Consider the following 21,289-nt stretch of genomic DNA (forward strand, 5'->3'; position numbering starts at 1 on the left):
CTCTAGTTGATTTATAGAATTTTAAATAGGCTATTCACCCCCCTCTAGCCATATTAGGACCTTTCACACGTCGAGTTCATCCTTCGCTCGAGCTCGCTGGACCTACAAGCGGAGCCATTCCTTGCTTCTTTGGGGGGGGGTCTCTCGATGACTCCGATGCACCACCTCCATCGTTGGGTTGTGGCAAGGCCGTGCGTCGGCCGTGGCTGCCGCGTTGACGCTGGCGCTGCCGTCCATGTCAAGGGGGCTTCATGGCCGACACGCACAGGGATGTTGGGCTCTAGGCTCCCTGGCATCGTCAGCTCGCGTCCATCATCGTACACCCCCCGGATGTCTATCACGCCGGATGCAGATGGTTTCTGGTAGGCATAGAGTAGGCGGTGTTGGCATCACGTAGCGTCACCATGTCGGCCGGTCCCGTCCAACCTCATCGGAAAGTGCTTCATTTGCCTCACTGGTGATCACGTGCATGCCGAAGTGGTTCAATTGTTGGGATGTGGGGCACTAGGCGAGGGACTGCCCCCACCCTCCTGTCGCTGGGATGGCAAACACGGCTACTCTCCACCACCTATGTCTAGGACTCGATGGGGTGCTCGTCGTCTTCGGTCCTTGAATAGCCGGCATGCATCATCGGTGGACACGGCATCGGTGCGTTCGGCTTCCACTAGGAGGGAGCCCTCGGTTCCTAGCCGAAGGTCATTAAGCCGGTGGCCGAGGGTGGTGGTCCGCACGTCTGGGAGGCGGCAGTGATGGCCAACGATGGCGACCATGACGCTACTGGTGCTGGTGCTGCTCTAGATCGCTCGGACTCCCACACGCCGGAACAGCCTCGCCACATTCCACGTTCCCTGCTGCCAAGGGCGCAGTCACCGCCAGCTTCGCCGAGGATGTGGGTGAGGACACCATTGTTGGAGCTCATTGTCGTCCCTCATACTCCAACTATCCAAGCAGCGGAAGATGCTTTATTGTTGGCTCTGCTGGCGCTCGTGGTTGGCACCAGACCGACGGTCACTCCGGCCATGGTGTTGTTGGAACCGGTGGTGACCACCGAGTTCATGATCTTGGAGCTGGCTTATAGCCGGCCTGGCTCGTTACCACGAGCCTACGCTCCCACAGGTCCTAGGTCCACCAGAGCTACAATATATAAGGCCTTTGGGCCTTACTCAACCCAAAAGACTAGCCTAAAAGGTGAGGGTTCTCCCGCCTTATATGTTGTGCTCCCCCACTATCGCTACATGATATGGGACTAAACCCCAACAATCTCCCCCTTAGTCACACATCGGGGTACCTCCGCCATATGTGGCGCTCGAGATTTTTATCGGGTTTAGCTTTTTTTTACCATGGGCTCACGATACCAATTGTTGGAACCAGTGGTGACCACCGAGTTCATGATCTTGGAGCTAGCTTGCAGCCGGCCCGGCTCGTTTCCACGAGCCTGCGCTCCCACAGGTCCCAGGTCCACTGGAGCTACAACATATAAGGCATTTGGGCATTTCCAACACAAAAGACTAGCCTGATAGGTGCGGGCTTCTTCCGCCTTATATGTTGTGCTCTCCCACCATCGCTACATGATGCGGGACTAAACCCTAACAATCTCCCCCTTAGTCACACATCGGGGTGCCCTCGCCATATGTGACGCTCGACATTTTTTTATCGGGTTTAGCTTTTCTAACCTTGGGCTCCAATACCAATTGTTGGAACCAGTGGTGACCACTGAGTTCATGATCTTGGAGCTGGCTTACAGCCGGCCTAGCTCGTTACCACGAGCCTATGCTCCAACAGGTCCCAGGTCCACCGGAGCTACAACATATAAGGCATTGGGCCTTACTTAACCCAAAAGACTAGCCTAACAGGTGGGGGTTCTCCCGCCTTATATGTTGTGCTCCCCACCATCGCTACACGATGTGGGACCAAACCCCAATAATCTCCCCCTTAGTCACACATCGGGGTGCCCCCACCATATGTGACGCTCGATATTTTTTATCGGGTTTAGCTTTTCTGACCATGGGCTCCGATACCAATTGTTGGAACCGGTGGTGACCACCGAGTTCACGATCTTAGAGCTGGCTTATAGTCGGCCTGACTTATTACCATGAGCCTGCGCTTCCACAGGTCCCAGGTCCACCAGAGCTACAACATATAAGGCCTTTGGGCCTTACTCAGCCCAAAAGACTAGCCTAAAAGGTGAGGGTTCTCCCGCCTTATATGTTGTGCTCCCCACCATCGCTATACGATATGGGACTAAACCCCAACAATCTCCCCCTTAGTCACACATTGGGGTGCCTCCGCCATATGTGACGCTTGAGATTTTTATCGGGTTTAGCTTTTTTTTTACCATGGGCTCACGATACCAATTGTTGGAACCGGTGGTGACCACCGAGTTCACGATCTTGGAGCTGGCGTATAGCTGGCTTGGCTCATTACCACGAGCCTACGCTCCCATAGGTCTCAGGTCCACCAGAGCTACAACATATAAGGTATTTGGGCCTTACTCAACCCAAAAGACTAGCCTGATAGGTGGGGGCTTCTTCCGCCTTATATGTTGTGCTTCTCCACCATCGCTACATGATGTGGGACTAAACCCTAATAATCTCCCCCTTAGTCACACATCGGGGTGCCCCAGTCATATGTGACGCTCGAGATTTTTTTATTGGGTTTAGCTTTTTTTGATCATGAGCTCTGATACCAATTGTGGGAACTGGTGGTGACCACCGAGTTCACGATCTTGGAGCTAGCTTACAGCCGGCCCGGCTGGTTACCACGAGCCTGCGCTCCCTCAGGTCCCAGGTCCACCGGAGCTACAACATATAAGGCATTGGGCCTTAATTAACCCAAAAGACTAGCCTGACAGATGGGGGTTCTCCCGCCTTATATGTTGTGCTCCCCACCATCGCTACACGATGTGGGACTAAACCCCAACAATCTCCCCCTTAGTCACACATCGGGGTGCCCCCGCCATATGCGACGCTTAAGATTTTTTTATTGGGTTTAGCTTTTTTTGACCATGAGCTCTGATACCAATTGTGGGAACTGGTGGTGACCACCGAGTTCACGATCTTAGAGCTAGCTTATAGCCGACCCGGCTTGTTACCATGACCCTATGCTCCCACAGGTCCCAGGTCCACCGAAGCTACAACATATAAGGCCTTTGGGCCTTACTCAACCCAAAAGACTAACCTAATAGGTGAGGGTTCTCCCGCCTTATATGTTGTGCTCCCTCGCCATCGCTACACGATGTGGGACTAAACCTCAACAATCTTGTAAGCCAGCTCCAAGATCGTAAACTCGATGGTCACCACTGGTTCCAACAATTGGTATCGTGAGCCCATGGTAAAAAAAGCTAAACCCGATAAAAAATCTCAAGCATCACATATGGCGGGGGCACCCTGATGTGTGACTATGGGGGAGATTGTTGGAGTTTAGTCTTTCCTGAGCATGAGCTTCGATACCAATTGTTGAAACCGGTAGTGACCACCGAGTTCACGATCTTGGAGATGGCTTACAGTCAGCCCGGCTTGTTACCACGAGCCTGCGCTCCCATAGATCCCAGGTCCATCAGAGCTACAACATATAAGGCCTTGGGCCTTGCTTAACCCAAAAGACTAGCCTGACAGGTGGGGTTCTCCCGCCTTATATGTTGTGCTCCCCACCATCGCTACACGATGTGGGACTAAACCCCAACAATCTCCCCCTTAGTCACACATCGGGGTGCCCCCGCCATATGTGACGCTCGAGATTTTTTATTGGGTTTAGCTTTTTCTGATCATGAGCTCCGATACCAATTGTTGGAACCGGTGGTGACCACCAAGTTCACGATCTTGGAGCTGGCTTATAGTCGGCCCGGCTCATTACCACGAGCCTGCGCTCCCACAAGTCGTAGGTCCACCGGAGCTACAACATATAAGGCCTTGGACCTTACTTAACCCAAAATACTAGCCTGATAGGTGAGGGTTCTCCCACCTTATATGTTGTGCTCTCCCACTATCGCTACACGATGTGGGAGTAAACCCCAACAATCTCCCCCTTAGTCACACATCGGGGTGCTCTCGCCATATGTGACGCTCGAGATTTTTTATCGAGTTTAGCTTTTTTTACCATAGACTCATGATACCAATTGTTGGAACTGGTGGTGACCTTTTACCATGGGCTCACGATATCAATTGTTGGAACCAGTGATGACCACCGAGTTCACAATCTTGGAGCTGGCTTACAGCCGGCCTGGCTCGTTACCACGAGCTTACGCTCCCACAGGTCTCAGGTTCACCGGAGCTATAACATATAAGGCATTTGGGCCTTACTCAACCCAAAAGACTAGCCTGATAGGTGGGGGTTCTCCCGCCTTATATGTTGTGCCCCCCCACTATCGCTACACGATGTGGAACTAAACCCCAACAGGTGTTGGCTCATCTCGGGCAGCATTTTGGTGTCACGGAAGACCGGGCGACTGTACGTCGTACGAGGCCGGATGATTTTATCATTCGCTTTAGTCGTCGTGAGGATCTCGAGCTTGTCCTTGGTTCCCCGACTCCGGAGGGAGCTCCCTTCACCCTCTGGTAGCGGAGGTGGAGTTGTCTGATTATGGGATCGGCGGGGGCATTTTGGTCCAGGGTGCTCGTCGGCCTCAAAGGCATCCCGTCGCACGCGAGATCCATGGAGACCGCACAGATCATTCTTGGGTCCTCTTGCACCAACGTCGACATCGCCAATCCAGAGGCCCTTGCAGACCCTGACGATGAGCGAGAGCTCTTCGTCGTAGCATGGTGTGCGCACCCTGACCTCATCCCCGACGAGAAGATTATGGCCGTGCTGGAGCCGGAAGAGGAGCATGATGGCGGGCCACCTATCTTCCTGCAGCCGCACGAAGTCATTCATGTCGAGGTGCCTACGCTCAGATATCTCGTGCGTCTACGGCTGATTGAGTTTCAAGATTGGCATACACCTCCGCCATCGTCGAACGACGGCATGGACTTCGGCGGCGAGGACAGTGATAGCGGGGATAGCAATTTTTCATTATTCTTTTTGTTTTTTATATTTCTTTTGTTTTCTTTTTATTGATTTCTTTCCTTGCTTCTATTTATTCTTTCTTTTTAACTATATACTACTACTATCTACTATACTACTACTAGCCACGCGTCTGTGAGTGCAGATGTTGTATCAGCAGGCATAACCCAATGCGACACACAGGTAGTGCAACTGCATGGCCGACAACTTTATATGGAGTAGTTCGTAATGTTTATACGGAGTGGCTTCCTAGGCTATGTACCGACGAATTTTTCAAATCTTATTTTATTTGTTCTTTTATTTGTTATTTACATTTGGTCTTTTATTCTTTAAACTTTTATGTGCATTTTGTTTCTATAGTCTTTTATGTGTATTTTTTGTTGTCATTTTACTTTATTTAGTTATTTTAATATATTTTTGATTTTTTTTATTTTCTACTCCCTCTATCCTAAAAAAAGTGACGTTCTGTGATTTAAAATTTGTCCTAGAAAAATGATGTTCTGAGTTTTAGACACACTCTTGGCCCACAGATCCGGCGCCAAATTATCAACTGAGATGCGCTACTGATTGTTGCCTGCCTCGGATCTTCGCATGCTTGCTTGCAGCACGTCTTAATTAGGAATTAACCCATGCAACATCTCTTCTTTTAAGAGAATCATGTGTGACATATTAAGGGTATTAGGGACATTTCTCTTCTCCAAAAATCTGTCTAAAAAATCTCAGAACAATACTTTTTTGGGACAGAGGGAGTATATTGTATGAGATATGTGATATTCACGTGGTATGTGTATGATGTTCTACAACATATTTTGTGATGTTAACATAATATATATGTGATGTTCTATGATGTACTTTATGATGTTCATGGATGTTCTATTATGTATTTTATGATGTTCGCGTAATGATGTATTTAGTGAATTCACGTAATATCTAGGCAATGTTCTATAATGTATTTAGTGATGTTTTATGATGTATTTAGTAATGATCACTTAGTATACACGTGATGTTCTATGACATATTTTAGGATGTTGAAAAAGTATCCATGTGATGTTCTTTTAAATTTTTCTCTATTACACATGTTTTTATTTTTTTCCTTATTCTTTGCTCTAGATTTTATCATTTTTATTTATGTTTTGTATTTATTTATTTATTTATTTACTATTTCTATATATTTCATCGTTTTTGTTATTATTATTATTAATTTTATTTTTATGTATATTATAATACCAATTGCATGAACATGTAACTAGAATTCAGTATGGGCGTTCGGTTCTCGGTTCGGTTCGATCGGTTATTGATGAAATTCGGTTCCTGGAAAATGGGAAACGATCGGTTTCAAAAAAATTTAGGAACCGAGCATTTCAGTTTTCGGTTATTTCGGTTCGGTTCTGGTTCTAACCGAACTAACCGAATTTTTTCAGAAGACCTCAAGACAACAATAAATATACGTGTTGTAAGGCAAATTTATGCAACACTATGTTTATTTTCATAATGATAATGTATAAAAAAAACAATAGCAATACAGTAACACAAATATGTAGCAGTTCAAATATAAAACACTACATATAAAACAAACATAATCTTATAAATACAAGTAGGTGAAGTATAATTCATGTAATTCGGTTTTTTCGGTTAACCGAGAGTAGGAACCTAATTTTCTTCGGTTATTTCGGTTCCTCAATATCAGGAACCGAATAAGGAACCAAAATTTTCGGTTCTGGTTCTTTTGGTTCAGTTTTCCGTTCTCGGTTAAATTTGCCCGGGCAAACTAGAATACTGCTCTTCTAAACCGAGAACATTTTCTTACGAAGACAGAATATTGTTCTCTGAATCTAGAACATTGTCCTTGCTTAATAGAAGAAAATGTTCCATCTTCATAAGATAAATGTTTGTTAATAAAAATTTATCCAAATATATTCATATGGGATCTGTTTTGAAGGATTTGTTGTGAGAAACAGGATGATATAATCGGAATTTAGTTTGGATGTCTGCTTTAGCGTTATAACTTTTTTAAGTCGTAGAAACTGCATGCAAATGTTGAGAGCAACGCTGGCCATGCATGTGCAGACGCGGTGCATGAGCTGACGTGTGCGGAGGTGGGCCGTGCGCGAGTGGACGGGAGTACGTAGCAGGAAAGCTGGAGAGCGGGGGCGGGAAAATTATGACACCATCGGCGCGACGATTTCGTCCGGCCACTCGGACCATAGGAGCTCCCATGATGAATAAGGGCCTGTTTGGTCAGGCTCCGCCCAGCTTCGGCTCTCTCCATGTAGCAGTCTTGTACAAAGCACTGTGGCAGAGCCCGGCGGAGCCACACCAACGCAGCTCCGACAGCTCCTGTTCGATTGTAGGTGTTCACAGGCGGAGCCGGAGCTGATTTTCGAAGAGCTACAACGATGGATTATCTCTCCTGGAGACTTATTTTCAAAAAGGGTTATCTTTTGGGTCCTATTATTAAAGAAGACCAAAACTAAGTCTTGAACCCTTTGCCTGTAGTGCTACCCAAACATCAAATGAGTGGTATATTTTGAATGAGATAGTCTTACATATTCAAACAAAAAACCCAGAATTAGAATTTGGTTCTTCTCGTTAGGGCATAATTTCTCTGTGGATGGAAATGGGCTGACCCGGTGCTAGCCTTAGATTTGGCCCCGTAGCCCCAATGCTACTTTTTTTTTTGGAGCGATGGTTGCCCTCCTAAAAGAAGGAGCCATGGATCGACCTATTCTACCGAAAGGCTACGACCTCGCTGGCCCAAAATGGACCCAATTGTTTTCTGACAAATTTTGCTAAGGGACGTTGGAGAAATGTGTACTTGACCAGATCACACCACCAAACCGAGAATTTGTCCAAAAACACTGTAAATTTGTGGTTGTTTGCTAAAAGACACTGCACTGATTATTTTATTTATTTCTCAGTTTTAGGGAGAGAGAAGGTGGAGGAAATAGACACTACACTGATTATTTTATTATTTTTCAGTTTTAGGAAGAGAGAAGGTGAAGGAAATGTCTAAACTACCCCTGTCTTTAACCTCCAGCCCTTAGATGTAACACATGACCGTCGCTGATTCATGAACTGCACCGCTATTGGACCTCTGTGGTCGCCGATTTGGAGTCCGAACTTGACGCCGCGATGCCCATGCACCCTCCGGAGAGCATCCACTCCGCCATGCGCTACGCGGTGCTCCCGGCACCAGCAAGGAGGGGAGCCACCAAGCGGGCACCCCCCATACTCTGCGTCGCCGCGTCCGAGCTCCTGGCTGCCGCGGCGATGGAGATGCTCCACGCGGCATCGCTCGTGCGCGACGACCTGCCCTGCTTCGACGCAGCCCCTGCGCCCCAGCCCCGGCAACCCCGGCCCCGGTGGCACGACTCCGGCGATGACTGAGCTCAACTCCCGAGGCCACCACCGTCCACCACCTTGACTACTGCCGGAGCGCTGCCCTGAACTCCTGCGGCCCCTCTACTCTCTCTCTCTCTCCATCCGCTCTCTACCGTTCGGAAAGGGATGAGGACGAGTGGACGGCCGAAGTCATCTGGAGCCACGACAGGACACGTTGTGGTAGCTAACATTGCGTAAATTGGACGTTTTCTCTATTTGATTGGACAAATGGCAGAGTGGATTAGATTAGCGACAAACAAGTGGGGACTTGGCAAAATTTCACCGAAATTGATTAACCGAACCGATGTTGCCAAACCAAAATTTTTCGTGATCAATTTGGTAACGGCTCTGGTGCTATTCGGTTACTCGAAATTAAGGCCCCGTTTGGCACGGCTTGCACCGGCCCCAGCTTATCTCACAGCAACACTGTAGCACGAAACCGGTTTGCTCTCTCCACCTTTTCTGTTTCATTGTAGCGATTGTACTGTAGTATGGGGGGCAAGCAAAAAACCGGCTTCTCCGGCTCTGATGAACAGTGCGCGTGTCAGTGAGAGAGGGAGAGGAAGAGGAAGAGGAAGAGGAAGAAAACCGGCTTCATGCTACAGTATTGCTACCAGTGTTGATGTCAGATAAGCCGGCGCCGGTGAAAGCCGTGCCAAACGGGGCCTAATTCGGTTTTGAGTTGACATTAATCGGCTGCTGAGAAGCTGGACTGACTGTTCTCTTGATGGACCTTCGCTTCAATTCGATTGCCAATATTATTGCAGAAAGAAAGCTACTGTAGAACGAGAGAGGCACAAATCAAAGAGGATCGGAGGTGGGTGAAAAATGCGTGAGAGGTTTGCCATGAGATCCATTTCATTTCGATTTGGAGGCCAGGGGCTGCCGTACGTGTCGGTGTGTTGCTCGCTTGCTGCTGCTCCCCATCCCCGTACACCTCCTGCTGGGCCCCGTGCCGTACGGTGGTCTGTGACTCTGTGTCATTGCGTGGCGTAGGCAGCCCAGCAGGCCACCGGCGGTTCAGATTTGAACTTTTTTTTCGAAATAATATTATTTTAATAAATAATTACAGTTCTAAATGTTGGTTTGGTCATAAGATTGCGTAAATTGCAGGGTGTGATCTACCGGCCACTTGCTAACACGTAAGTCACGCTACCTACATGTAAGTCACGTACACGTACGTACTCACATTACCGGCCACTTGCTAACACGTGTACACATGATACACACACATGTCACGTACACGTAATCACGTACGTCTGTACGGTATCAAATGCTATTACTATCACACATACAAGTCATATTAAATACAAAATCAAGTGTATCAGGCCACATGCCAAAATATATCAATTTTAAAGTTGCAATTTTTTTAAAAAACAATGCCATATCCACCGGATCATGCATGCACCGATCAAATCCAGAAAAAAATTTGCATCTAAAACTTCCTTTATTTATTCAAATTTACCAAATAAAAAATTAATTAAATATTTATTTCATTGCCATAATCGTCCGATCAAAATAAATGAACGGCTCACAGTCACTTGGAGGTACTGCAGCAAAGCCTATATATAAAAACAATTATAGGTCCGGTCGAAGTCAAACTATCTCAAATTTAATTAGGTTTTTTATATAAAATAGTATCAATATATAGTAATCTAAATAGGTGTACTACTAAAATAAATTCAATGACAATTCCAATGATACTTGTTTACTATGATGCGAACGGGTCTCTAGCCGAACTGGTTAGATGGCCTTAGTAGCAACCCCAGGTCCTGAGTTGAACTCCTCATGGGAGCAAATTTTAGTCTAAGGGTAGCCTATATAAATTTTTAGGGTGACAGCCGATTAAAGGATCCAACACCTGATCCTCAGAGAAAAACACAACTATTACTTTTTATCTTCTACCTCAAACTTTTTCAACCCGGTCTTCCCGGGAGGTGTTTGTAGGTTTATGGGGTGAAGACCTGAGTGTCTGATTGGCTGGGATCCAACACTTGATCCTAAAAAAACACAACTATTACTTTTTATCTTCTACCTCAAACTTTTCCAACCCGGTCTTCCCGAGAGGCGTTTGCAGGTTTATGGAGTGAAGAACGAGTGTCCGATTGGCCGGGATCCAACACTTGATCCTAAAAAAACACAACTATTACTTTTTATCTTCTACCTCAAACTTTTCCAACTGGGTCTTCCCGGGAGGCATTTGTAGGTTTATCGGGTGAAGAACGAGTGTCTGGTCGGCCTCGTCTACCTGCTAGTTGGCCTACCTGCTAGTTGGCCTCGTGCTAGGCCATGTGCGGCCTCTGGGCGATCTCGCCCCTACGTACCAGTGTGTGTGACTCTAATCGCTGTCAACAACATGATAAATATTAATACATTTTCATATAATATAAAATTGAGTACATGATCGTCCAACTTAACACTATTTTAGAATCATATCCTCTCCCGTGATACTTAGACAAAGCCACAAAGGGCAAGAATTTGACTGATGAAAGATTTATTGATTCATCGAGTTGGACTTATACACGGTTCGTACAGGAGCTTTTTGTTAGCTGTTTGGTAGTCTGATACTCTGATTGGAATAGGACACCATCGGTCAGTCGGTTGCCGTGTTTTTGGAAGATTTGCGATTGCATTGGATTGACAACTGAAAGGGACTGTTCATATATAGGGAGTATATATCAGACATTACATAACCCTAATCTAATAACAGGCCGGAACAAACAATGGAAGCGAAACGAAGCAGCAAGCACGAGGACGATGGCGTGTCGCTGCCGGAGGACATCATCTTCGACGTGCTAGTCGGGCTGCCGGTGAAAGCCCTGTGCCGGTTCCGATGCGAGTCCAAGGCCTGGCGCGCCCTCATCTCCGACCCGGCCTTCGTTGCCTCGCAGAGATCCCACGCCGGCCGTCTCATCGTCGCCGCGTTCGGATCCTGGCCGGACTACGAGCTGCGGCTTCTGGACATGCAGGGCAACGTCCTGAGGGTGTTCGAGGCCTGGGGCAGCCATGATCATCGATCCACTCGCATGGACCTCATCTTCGTAAAAAGGAGGTGGCAAGGCGCCATGATCATCGATCCGGCGGCCCGGCGTTCCTTCACCGTCGGCAGGCATGCGCATGACGAGGAGATCCGGTGGAGCAACTACAGCTTTGGCCGTGCCGCCCCGTCTGGCGCCTACAAGGTCCTACATCTTTCCAAAACTCACACGACGGTCTGTGAGGTCGCTACGATCACGGGCGATGGTGCAGAGCCGACATGGAGGCAAAGGCCGACGCCCGATTTGTTTAATGGCTTTTCCCCCCAACACAAGGTTACAACATTTATGAAAGAATTCCCGGTTGGAACCGTGTAGCTGCTTTTGACCTCGAGAGCGAAGTGTGGATGGACACGATCAATGGTCCGCCGTTGGAGGAGCAAGAGGACTGGTGGATTGCTCTAACCGAGCTCAAGGAAACCTTGTGTATGGTTCACAATATACGACACACTACTACAGATTCGATTTTTAGGGGCGGCTCGTAACCCTTTGTAGGGGCGGTTTGACCAGCCGCTCCTAACGAACCGTCTCTACAAATCATACATTTGTAGGGGCGGTTCCTAGGCCGCCCCTATAAATACCTGTTTGTAGGGGCGGTTCAGTCTAGAACTGCCCCTACAGTACGTTTTCCCGCAAAAAAAAAATCAAATTTATAATTCAAAATCGCGTTGCTGAACGTCTCGCGACTAACGTTCCGAACCGCGTTCGCGTTGCCGAACGCCCCGCGACCAGCGTTCGCGTTGCCGAACGCCCCGCGACCAATGTTCCGAACCGCGTTCGCGTTGCCGAACGCCCCGCGATCGCGACTACAAACACAAGAGTATTATATAAACTACAATTACAAGTCCAATTCACAAGAATATATACAATCCATCATTAAACATACAAATTCCATACACATTGTTATCAACGTCCTAGAGCTAGCCTTTCAGTCTCACGAAGATGTTGGTACTGAGGATTTCTACCTAAGTCAGACTCTCGGTCATGGTAGGCGCCTTTGACGTGTACAATCTGGTCCCATATGAAGTTGCAAAGGTCGCCGACAAGCTCTAAGAGTTGTTCATCCTTGTATGGGTCTCTTTTTATTCCTTTCTCTTCTTTTCACTACAAGAGAATAAGTTTTGGTTTAGTATTTCATACCATGTATGAAGTTTTTATACTACGGGTGAAGAGGTTCAAACTTACCCTTAAGGGGTGTCTCCTGTAGGCACCGGTGTTACTCATCATAGAACATATATAGTATCCACAATGTACATTCCTAGGCTTCTGCTTGGGGCACTGTATGTTTTGCATATGAAAATGTTAAGTAATGCTTTTGAAAGCCATGTAATGGAGTACTGAAGAAGTAAGTTACACTTACTGCACATAGTATTTTTATAGCAAGCTTTTCCTTCATTGATGGATCATGCCTTCCTCGATGATTAGTGACATAGAACCTAAATGCCATGTTCGAATTATTTTAGCAAATACAACTTGTTAGTATCCAAAAGTGAACGTTACAAGTATGTATACAAACATATAAGCTAATGAGGATTGTTGATATGTATACATCTGGAGAATCGATATGAAGTCTTTGTATGTCACCGGGTCCCTATCTATTGAATCAAAGACCCATGCCATGCTCCTCCCGACATCGACGGCTATACAAATCCAGTGGTTGCTACATGGATTTAATCATAGAACTAGATAAGCTCTTTGGCATCGAATAAAATATATCGAACAAAGCTTTAAGTATAGAGCTAAACTTACTCGAAGTTGTATGGTAGCCATATAGTAGAGTGTTGTTGGAGAGTTTTGAAAGCCAGGGCAATGTATGCCGCAACCTTAAGGGACTCTTCCCTTAGTTTCGCCATACGGATGTGCTCTTTCTCCCGAAGAGTCTTTGCAGCAGCTAACTCTTTGGCGTCTAGTTTCCACTGTTTAGGGTAATTAAAATTTGTTTGGGCTATAGCTTGAGGGTCTGTATACCCGGCTTTCACACTTGGCATTTGTTTTATAATGTGCACTTTCATTCTACAAATCACGGCGTGGGTTAGTTACAACAAAATTCAAAGATTACATTCATATCATATCGGGAGGATAAGGACTTACAGGCACCACATGCGAGTTAGATTCATCTCCATTTCTCCCAGGTGAAAGCATGTCTGCTTGTCATTGAAGTCAAAGACAATTTTCCCGGCTGGGCTTCCAAATGTGCCGGTGGGGAAGCATGCTTGTATGTGGTCTATGCTCGTTGGGAGAACACGCAAGTACCAATCATGGAACCTTCTCATTACTAGTGGTAGGCGCTGGATGTCCCGGTTTGGTAGGAAGGGCTTGCCTCTTTCATATGTTTTCGGGCAATCCTTTGACCATTTGATGGAATCAACATTTGGATACTGCTTTGCAATTTGGTGGAGTTTGCTAGTGACGGCCTCCTCAGAACTCCGTGATGAAACTTTTTAAACTTGGTTCTAAGGCTTGAACTGGTCATGGGAATACCACTTGGACACCGACGAGACGTCTTTCATCGAAATATAAACTGGCCTTATGTTGATTGGAATCTTCTTTCAAAGTTCCCATTCAGGCACGTTCTCATCTTCTCGTGCATCACCTTCTTCAGGAGGCACTCATTGTTCATGTATCGGCTGTGCTTGTTGAGAAGACTATGGCATCTCATCATGCACTGGCTCGGTACGAGCTGGAGAAGGTTGTGGCATCTCATCAGGCATATGCTCGCTAAGAGGCGGAGAAGAATGTGGCATCTCAGGAATGTGGTGGTCACAAGACGGTGAAAATATCTCCCCGACCTCAACAACTCGCTCTAAATTGGGGAGAGGGGGGGGGGGGCGGGCGGCGAAGAAGCAGTCAATATAATATCCCGTTTGTGCTAGAGGATGAACTGCCCTATAATGTCTCCGAGTAACACCAGCCCCTCGGGACTTGCATAGTCTATCCTCCACTGCATGAACTCGGGCTTCACTGTATGCACCTCGACCCTAGTGTAGTCCGGCGATATCTTATTATTGTGGTGTAAGCCACCGGGAGGATGTGCCACACCCGTTGCCACCTCCATCATAGTGTTCTGCCGGTCGCTGAGAAACACCAAGGTGCAACTAGTTGGTTCACATATGTGATCGACGGGGGTTGTGGCTGCAGTGGAACCTTGGTTGCTAGGAACTTTCGGAGGGCTGCCAACTAATGCCAGTTCTCCCGGCAACGTCACTAATATTCGCGGCTCCATAGATAGTCCTTGCTCCTCCAGCGCCTTCGCAACTAGAGCCTTCACTTGGAGCTCAAGACTAGTCTTCCGGTCTCTGCCATATTTCTTGTACATGTGCCCGTCCTCTTCGAATCCTTGCTTCTAGGTCGTCCTTTCCCCTAGCCCCCTGGTGCGGCCTGTGTGTTCCTTGTTTCCCAAACCAAAGGCTAAGCTCGTCCCTCTCTCTGGAAGGATTGAATGAGCCATTCTCCTTGTCTTTAGCATATTTCAGTATCCTTGATACTGCCTCTTGGGTCTCCGGCTTATCAAACTTAAGATTACCACCGGATGATTCTGTACTCCTCGCATATATCCAATTCCTTGAGCGTACCTTCAAATTCGTCACATCGATATTCCCAGCAGTTACGGCCTCTTTGTCCATCTTTCTAAACTGCTCTTCCTTAGCATAGTAGCCACCAGGGCCTAGATGAAGGTGGATTTTGTTCCTCTTCGCCAGCTCGGTGTTACGGGCACTGAGCTCCAATGCCTCTGGTGAAGTCTTCTGAGCCACGAGTTCCTCCCATTGACTAGGAGTTATTTTGCCGAACTCTTTGAAGGGAGTTAACCCCTTTTGGATATACTTCATGTTGAGCTCCGACCTCCAACGTTGGAATGACTCTCCCATCATCCCAAAAGCATTTTTTTACCAGTTTGTGCTTACCCTCTGGAAATCTAAAATTGAGCTTCGGCTGCTTATCCCATAGTTTATTCTTTTTGTTCTCTGGTACTTCTTTCCAGTTAGGGATTGCTAGGTTCAATTTATCTTTTACTAGGACCCCGATCGCATTATGGAATCATCCTCTTAATTCCTTTGGCTCAAGGATCTCCCCTGCTAGCCCGACCTCCGTTATCACATAGCATGCCTTATCTGGATATAGATTTCCTTTTCTATCCCCTCGTTTCCTCTTAGGCTTGGTAGTCGTGGTTGTGTCTTGAGATTGTGGAGCAGAGGCATCGTGATCCGTCTCTGTGGCTGTTGCCTCTGCTCTCCTTTCCTCTACTCTGTCTTGTCCAGCGAGATGTCGCGGACGTCGATGTCGTCTTTTCCGAGTTTCAGGAGGGACCTGTATATACGACAGGTCAAAGTGTTAGCAGAGGTAATACAGCCAAAGCTTTAGCAAAATTTACAAGCTAAGGCTTTTTTCCTACCTCCTCGTTCGGGTCAAAATCCTTGTCCAAATCTTCCTCCGTTGGCCTCCTTCTGGCTTCACGTGGGAAAGGATCCTTGGGACTTACATATCCCTCTTCTGAGTCCTCATCATCATCATAAACTTCGTCGCCTTCAGCAGCCTCTCCTGCTATTCCTTCTACTCCCCCTTCCTCCTTGTCACACAACTCCTGAGTAAGCATCACTTTTAGATCCTTTTCTACCTTGTTATTGAACTGCTCATAAGTAAGTTGGTCCTCTAGTGCTTGCTCCTCATAGGTTGGCTGCTCATCATGCTCGGGGCATCGGGCTGCACTGTATGGTGTCCGTCACATTATTTCACGCTTTGTTCTAATAGATGCAAGAAAGTGTGCTTTAGGTACGCGAGAAGGTATAAGAAATCAAAAAGGTCTATAAACCAAAGTAGTCATATAAAACAACAATATATAAAAAAAATGAGAAGTAGCAGTTGTAGAGGCCTCAGAAACATGTCAATCATCATCTGATCTTGAACTTAGAGCATCAAGGCATCATAACAGAGAAGAGATGAGAAGGTAATGTAGGGGCGGCTGCTAATGATGCCAAGTTCCTCACAAGTTCTTGATCATCAGCTCATATTCCATATAATGTATGGACTTAAACAATTTCATCATCGGCAAAGCAAAGGACAGGAGAGGAGAGGGGAGATTTGGCAAAAAAAAGCAACATCTGCTTAACAAACATAGAGAGGAAAAGGTGTAAAAACAAGCAGCTGCTGCTTCCCAAACATAGAGGATAGGAAAAATAGCCAAAAAACAGTTGACTGCTGCCACATGGTTGGAAGACCCCTGCAGATCAAAATCTGGTAACTTAGATAGCCAGCTAGTAGTAGTAGTAGTAGGAGAGTAGCTAGCAGCAAGTAGAGTAGCTAGCAGCCAGCTAGTACCAGTAGTAGTTTCTAAGAGTATAGGGAAGAGGGCAGAGCAGCAGCCAACACTAGAGTAGTATAGCGTAGTAGTAGAACAGCAGCAGCAGTAGGAGGACAGTAGTATAGAAGTAGTAGCCAGCAGTGTAGTTAAGAGCACCAGTCAATGTGTTCCAGGAAATAAAGCCATTAATAAGAACAATGTGACATAATACAAGCATCAGTAGTACCATGTTGACAATGTGATAGGAAATAAAGCCAATTTGTTGATAGTTTAAATGAGCAATGGAGAAAATATGATTTATTAACTTGCAAGAAGACTCACTGTGCATATATAAAACATTGGGCATATATAAGGATATATTAAAATAGTTGGCATATATAAAACAGTCTATTTTCAAGAGTTCACGAGCCATCTAAGTTTCATACTGGAATTAATAATACAGCAAGCATGCAACTTCTTAGTAATACAGCTCGAGCATACAGACCACAAAGATGAAAAAGTTGACAACAGTCCCCATGTTAAATTTTTTTTGAGGGGTAAAGGATGACAAGTTGACAACAGAGAGATGAGCCATGCATGTTTGAACGAAGAAAGAAAACATGTAATAAACTGACCCGTGTTTTCTGCCCAGCATTACACTCACTATATAATACTATATAGAGACAGGTTAGCTAATAGTGTTTGTGGGATTAAGGTTTTTACATTCCTTTGTATACACTGGACCATGATTTGGGGCCGGTCACTTGGAATAAATTAGTAGTCACTTCAAAAAACAAAATGTGACATACAATTTGCTCCATAAGAATTTGTTTCAAGTCATAGAAGATAGGGAAAACCACAAAATTGAAAATATGAAACTAGTTAATTCAGATCAGATAAGGTAGAGGCACAACCATCTATTGCATAATTACCAACTTATCAACAGGGTCAGCCCCAAACGAAGAAGAATGTTTCATTGGAAAGTTCATTTATATACAACAGTTCACGATTGAACTGCATCCCAAAACATTCTGATAAACTATATGCTAACACAACTAGACCCTAGGAGCCATCGAAGTTGTCCCAACAGTAGGCTCCATGACATGTAGAGAAGAAAGCAAGTAAATAATCCAAGGTTAAGTAACTGGAGTCAGCTTTGTTAACCAAACAGTAATGTTGTATTGTTAATTTAGCAATCTTCAAAATATATAAACACAACTAGAAAGGTGTACAACTAGAACGGTGTTGCCATGGAGCGCGATTTAGCATGACTCCGGCTCCTTGCTAAGGTGCGCGGAGGAGATAGAGCAGGTGAAGCAAAACAAATAGTGCATTTACTGGCTCCTAGTTCATTTTGAAAAGAAAGACAAAATGGCTCCTTGGTAGTGCACGGAGGAGCTGGAGCCAAGCCAGCAGGACCTCCACCAAATGGGGCCTCTAGGAGGCTCCATGAAACAAAATGAAGATAGGCATAGAAGTGAAGCATGCAGCTATACTAGTTGCTGCTGTTTGATGAAATCAACACACTGCAATGTCTTCAGACTGTACCCAGCCTTGTGACCTTGTCTAAATCAAACCTCAGAGATATTGCAGACAAAGTAGCAGTCACATTCATGAACAAATTCCAACAAGAAATGCTACAAACATTAGTATCTTGCTACACAGACCATTGTACATCGTATCTCTAAGCCTAAAAAATAGATAGGCTACCAAACAAATAACTCCCATCATTTGGAAAAAAGTTCAGGGTAAATATTTAGTGGCCCACAACCACACCAGAGAACCATACATTTATACATCACTGGTAAAATACCCCCAAAAATCTGTGTAGTCAACAAACAACAATTTTACATGTTTCATGACCATTAAAAAGAAAGGTAAAGCGAAAATGCTAGAGGAAAACTGTAGAGGTTGCATGGTCACATTCATACAAGTTCCAATAGGAAATGATCGAGTCATTAGTATGTCACTGTGTCACATTTCTACTGCACAGGCAACCACATATTGCACTTGCACCTCGATTTGTAGGAAGAACACTACACCATAATTTTGTAAACTACGGCAGTCCACAAGATCCATGTTTTGCAGTAACAAGGCAAGCATCATTTCAGTTTGACGATAATAAGAACACATCAAGAGTGTATTCATTCATAAATTAATTTTCCTGGTGGCACACCGAGATTGCTCCGCAAAGGATGGAAGGGGAGAGAAGGGAGCGGGCATACCTGGTGGGTGATCGTCGTCGGTGAAGAGGTGGCGAAGTGGGGCACGCGGGTGCGGAGATGCGGTGCGCTGGTGCGCCGCCGGCCGCCGGTGGAGGTGCGCGGGTGCGGATATGGGGCGCGCGGGTGCGCCACCGGCCGCCGGTGGAGGTGCGCGGAGGCCGACCGCCGGTGGAAACCCTAGGGAGGCGCGCCGCCGGCCGGTCGGAAACCCTAGGGCGGGGAGGAGCAGGCGCGCGGGTGCGGCGAGGGTGCGCTGGTGCGGGGAGGGGGCGCGCGGGTGCGGAGATGGGGCGCGTGGGTGCGGGGAAGGGGCGCGGGCCAGCGTCGGCGGGGAAGGGGCGCGGGCCGACGTCGGTGGGGCAGCCTGACAGCGTCGAAGGAGAAGAGAGCGCCCAACAGCAGGCAAACCCGTGCGGCCTTGGTTTTATAGTCGGGATGATTTGTAGGGGCGGTTCCTGATCCAGCCGCCCCTACAAATGCATGCATTTGAAGGGGCGGTTCCTGATCCAACCGACCCTACAAATGCATTTGTAGGGGCGGTTCCTGATCCAACCGCCCCTACAAATATTTTTTATTTTTTAAAATTATTAATTCTGTATTATAAAAACAATTGTGTATATATAAAACAATTGTGACCAAAATAAAAGTAATATAAAAACAATTGTGTATATGCACAAATATAATATTTTGTATTATTCTATATATGAAGAAATATATATATAAACAATTGTAGTCAAAACAATATAGAAAACAAATAAAAAAACAAAAATTAAAAATTTGAATTTTAAAACTTTGACTACAATTTTATGACATTAAATGAAATAAAATGAAAATGTTGTAAATATAAAAGTTGTATAACTCATCAACATGTACAACTTTTATTTTGATCATCTTGTCATGTGACCAAATTTGAACAGTTGAAATTTTGAATTTCAATAATTGGCAACTTCAAACAAGATTTTGAAACCTTAAATGATTTCAACAATAAAAGTCGTGAACATAAAAGTTATTTAACTCATCACTATCTACAACTTTTATTTTGGTCACTTCTTCATGTGACAAAGTATTAGTAAACATTGTTCATAAATCCGATCCGATCTCGTTCAGTTGGTGTTGTTTGATCCAGCAGCATCGAAACAGGGCCACCGTTATATCCCTTCCATAGTCAAGTTCCCATATCTCTTCAATGATGCCAAAGTATTGGATCTTTCGCCCCAATCCATCGAGAGCCTCTATTCAAATACCGCTGTTTTGGTTCACATATTTACTATCCTTTGCATGGGTATAGTACGTATATCCATTGATGTCATAAGCATTCCAAGATGTCACTTGTCTCGATGGCCACTCCGCTAACTTACTGATGGTAATAGAGTCTATGGTTTCTCCAGGCGGTATGTTTTGGTCCTTCAACCATATAGTTAGTCGTTGCTTGTGTTGTTACATGAACCAATCATCTGAACGGCTATTTCTTTCCGCCATAATGATAGCCAAGTGTTCATCAATGTATGGTTGCATCAGTTGTGTACTCTGCAAGACACTGTAATGCGCCCGACTCACCTCTTTGTAATCATGGTCGATGAACACTTTTCTACCACTGGTGCCCTTTCCAGCTAGCCTACCCTTGTGACGAGAATCGGGTTTACCAATCCCTTTCTATACTTTTATGTACTCTTGACAGCACTCGACGACTTCTTTAGTACTGTAACCCTCTATCATGGAGCCCTCTGGGTATGCTTGATTATGCACATATCGACTTAGAACCGACATGAACCGCTCGTAGGACCACATTTCATGCAAGTAGCAAGGGCCCAGCGCCTGTATCTGATGAACCATGTGAATCATGAGATGTGGCATTATATCAAAAAAAGCAGGAGGTAAACACATGTCCAGTTGATTTTGTGTCTCCACCATAAATTCATATAGGTCACTCAGCTCTTGCTTGTCAATCATCTTCTGTGAGATCTTCGAAAAGAAGTAGCACATGCGGGTGATGGCCATTTTCAAAAACTCTGGCTTTATAGCCCTGATTGCAATAGGTAGAAACACTGTTAGCATCACATGGCAATCGTGAGCCTTGCAGTGTGTTATTGACAAGTCCTTTATCAACACTAGCTTCTTCATATTTGCTAAAAACCCAGTTGGGACTTTGATCCCCCTCAGGAAAGTGCATATAGCTCTCTTCTCGTCTGGTGTTAGGTTGAAGCACACCGCGGGCAGAGTGTATTTTCCATTAGCCTCAGGTACCGGGTGAAGCTGTGGCATCACGTTTAGCTACACCATGTCTTTCCGTGCTTTCAGACCATCCTTTGACTTGCCTGTGTCCATCAAGGTAGCAATGAGACTCTCAAAGACATTCTTCTGCACGTGCATAG

At 45.8% G+C, this 21,289-nt stretch overlaps 1 protein-coding gene and 1 pseudogene across 1 annotated transcript; both read left to right on the forward strand.

Annotated features, from left to right (window-relative positions):
• Positions 1–749: 749 nt before the first annotated feature.
• On the forward strand, positions 750–5,055 carry LOC136489489 (uncharacterized; annotated as a pseudogene).
• Positions 5,056–11,105: 6,050 nt separating this feature from the next.
• On the forward strand, positions 11,106–11,735 carry LOC136489490 (putative F-box protein At4g09190). Its single transcript, XM_066486109.1, has one exon. It carries the CDS (start codon positions 11,106–11,108, stop codon positions 11,733–11,735), a length of 630 nt encoding a protein of 209 aa, XP_066342206.1.
• Positions 11,736–21,289: the final 9,554 nt, after the last annotated feature.

This window comes from Miscanthus floridulus, chromosome 10 (assembly GCF_019320115.1).
Source record: "Miscanthus floridulus cultivar M001 chromosome 10, ASM1932011v1, whole genome shotgun sequence".
Taxonomy (NCBI): Eukaryota; Viridiplantae; Streptophyta; class Magnoliopsida; order Poales; family Poaceae; genus Miscanthus; species Miscanthus floridulus.

Excerpts from the sequence above, each read along its gene's own strand:
- LOC136489490 (XM_066486109.1), top strand. The coding sequence starts at position 11,106 with ATGGAAGCGAAACGAAGCAGCAAGCACGAGGACGATGGCGTGTCGCTG.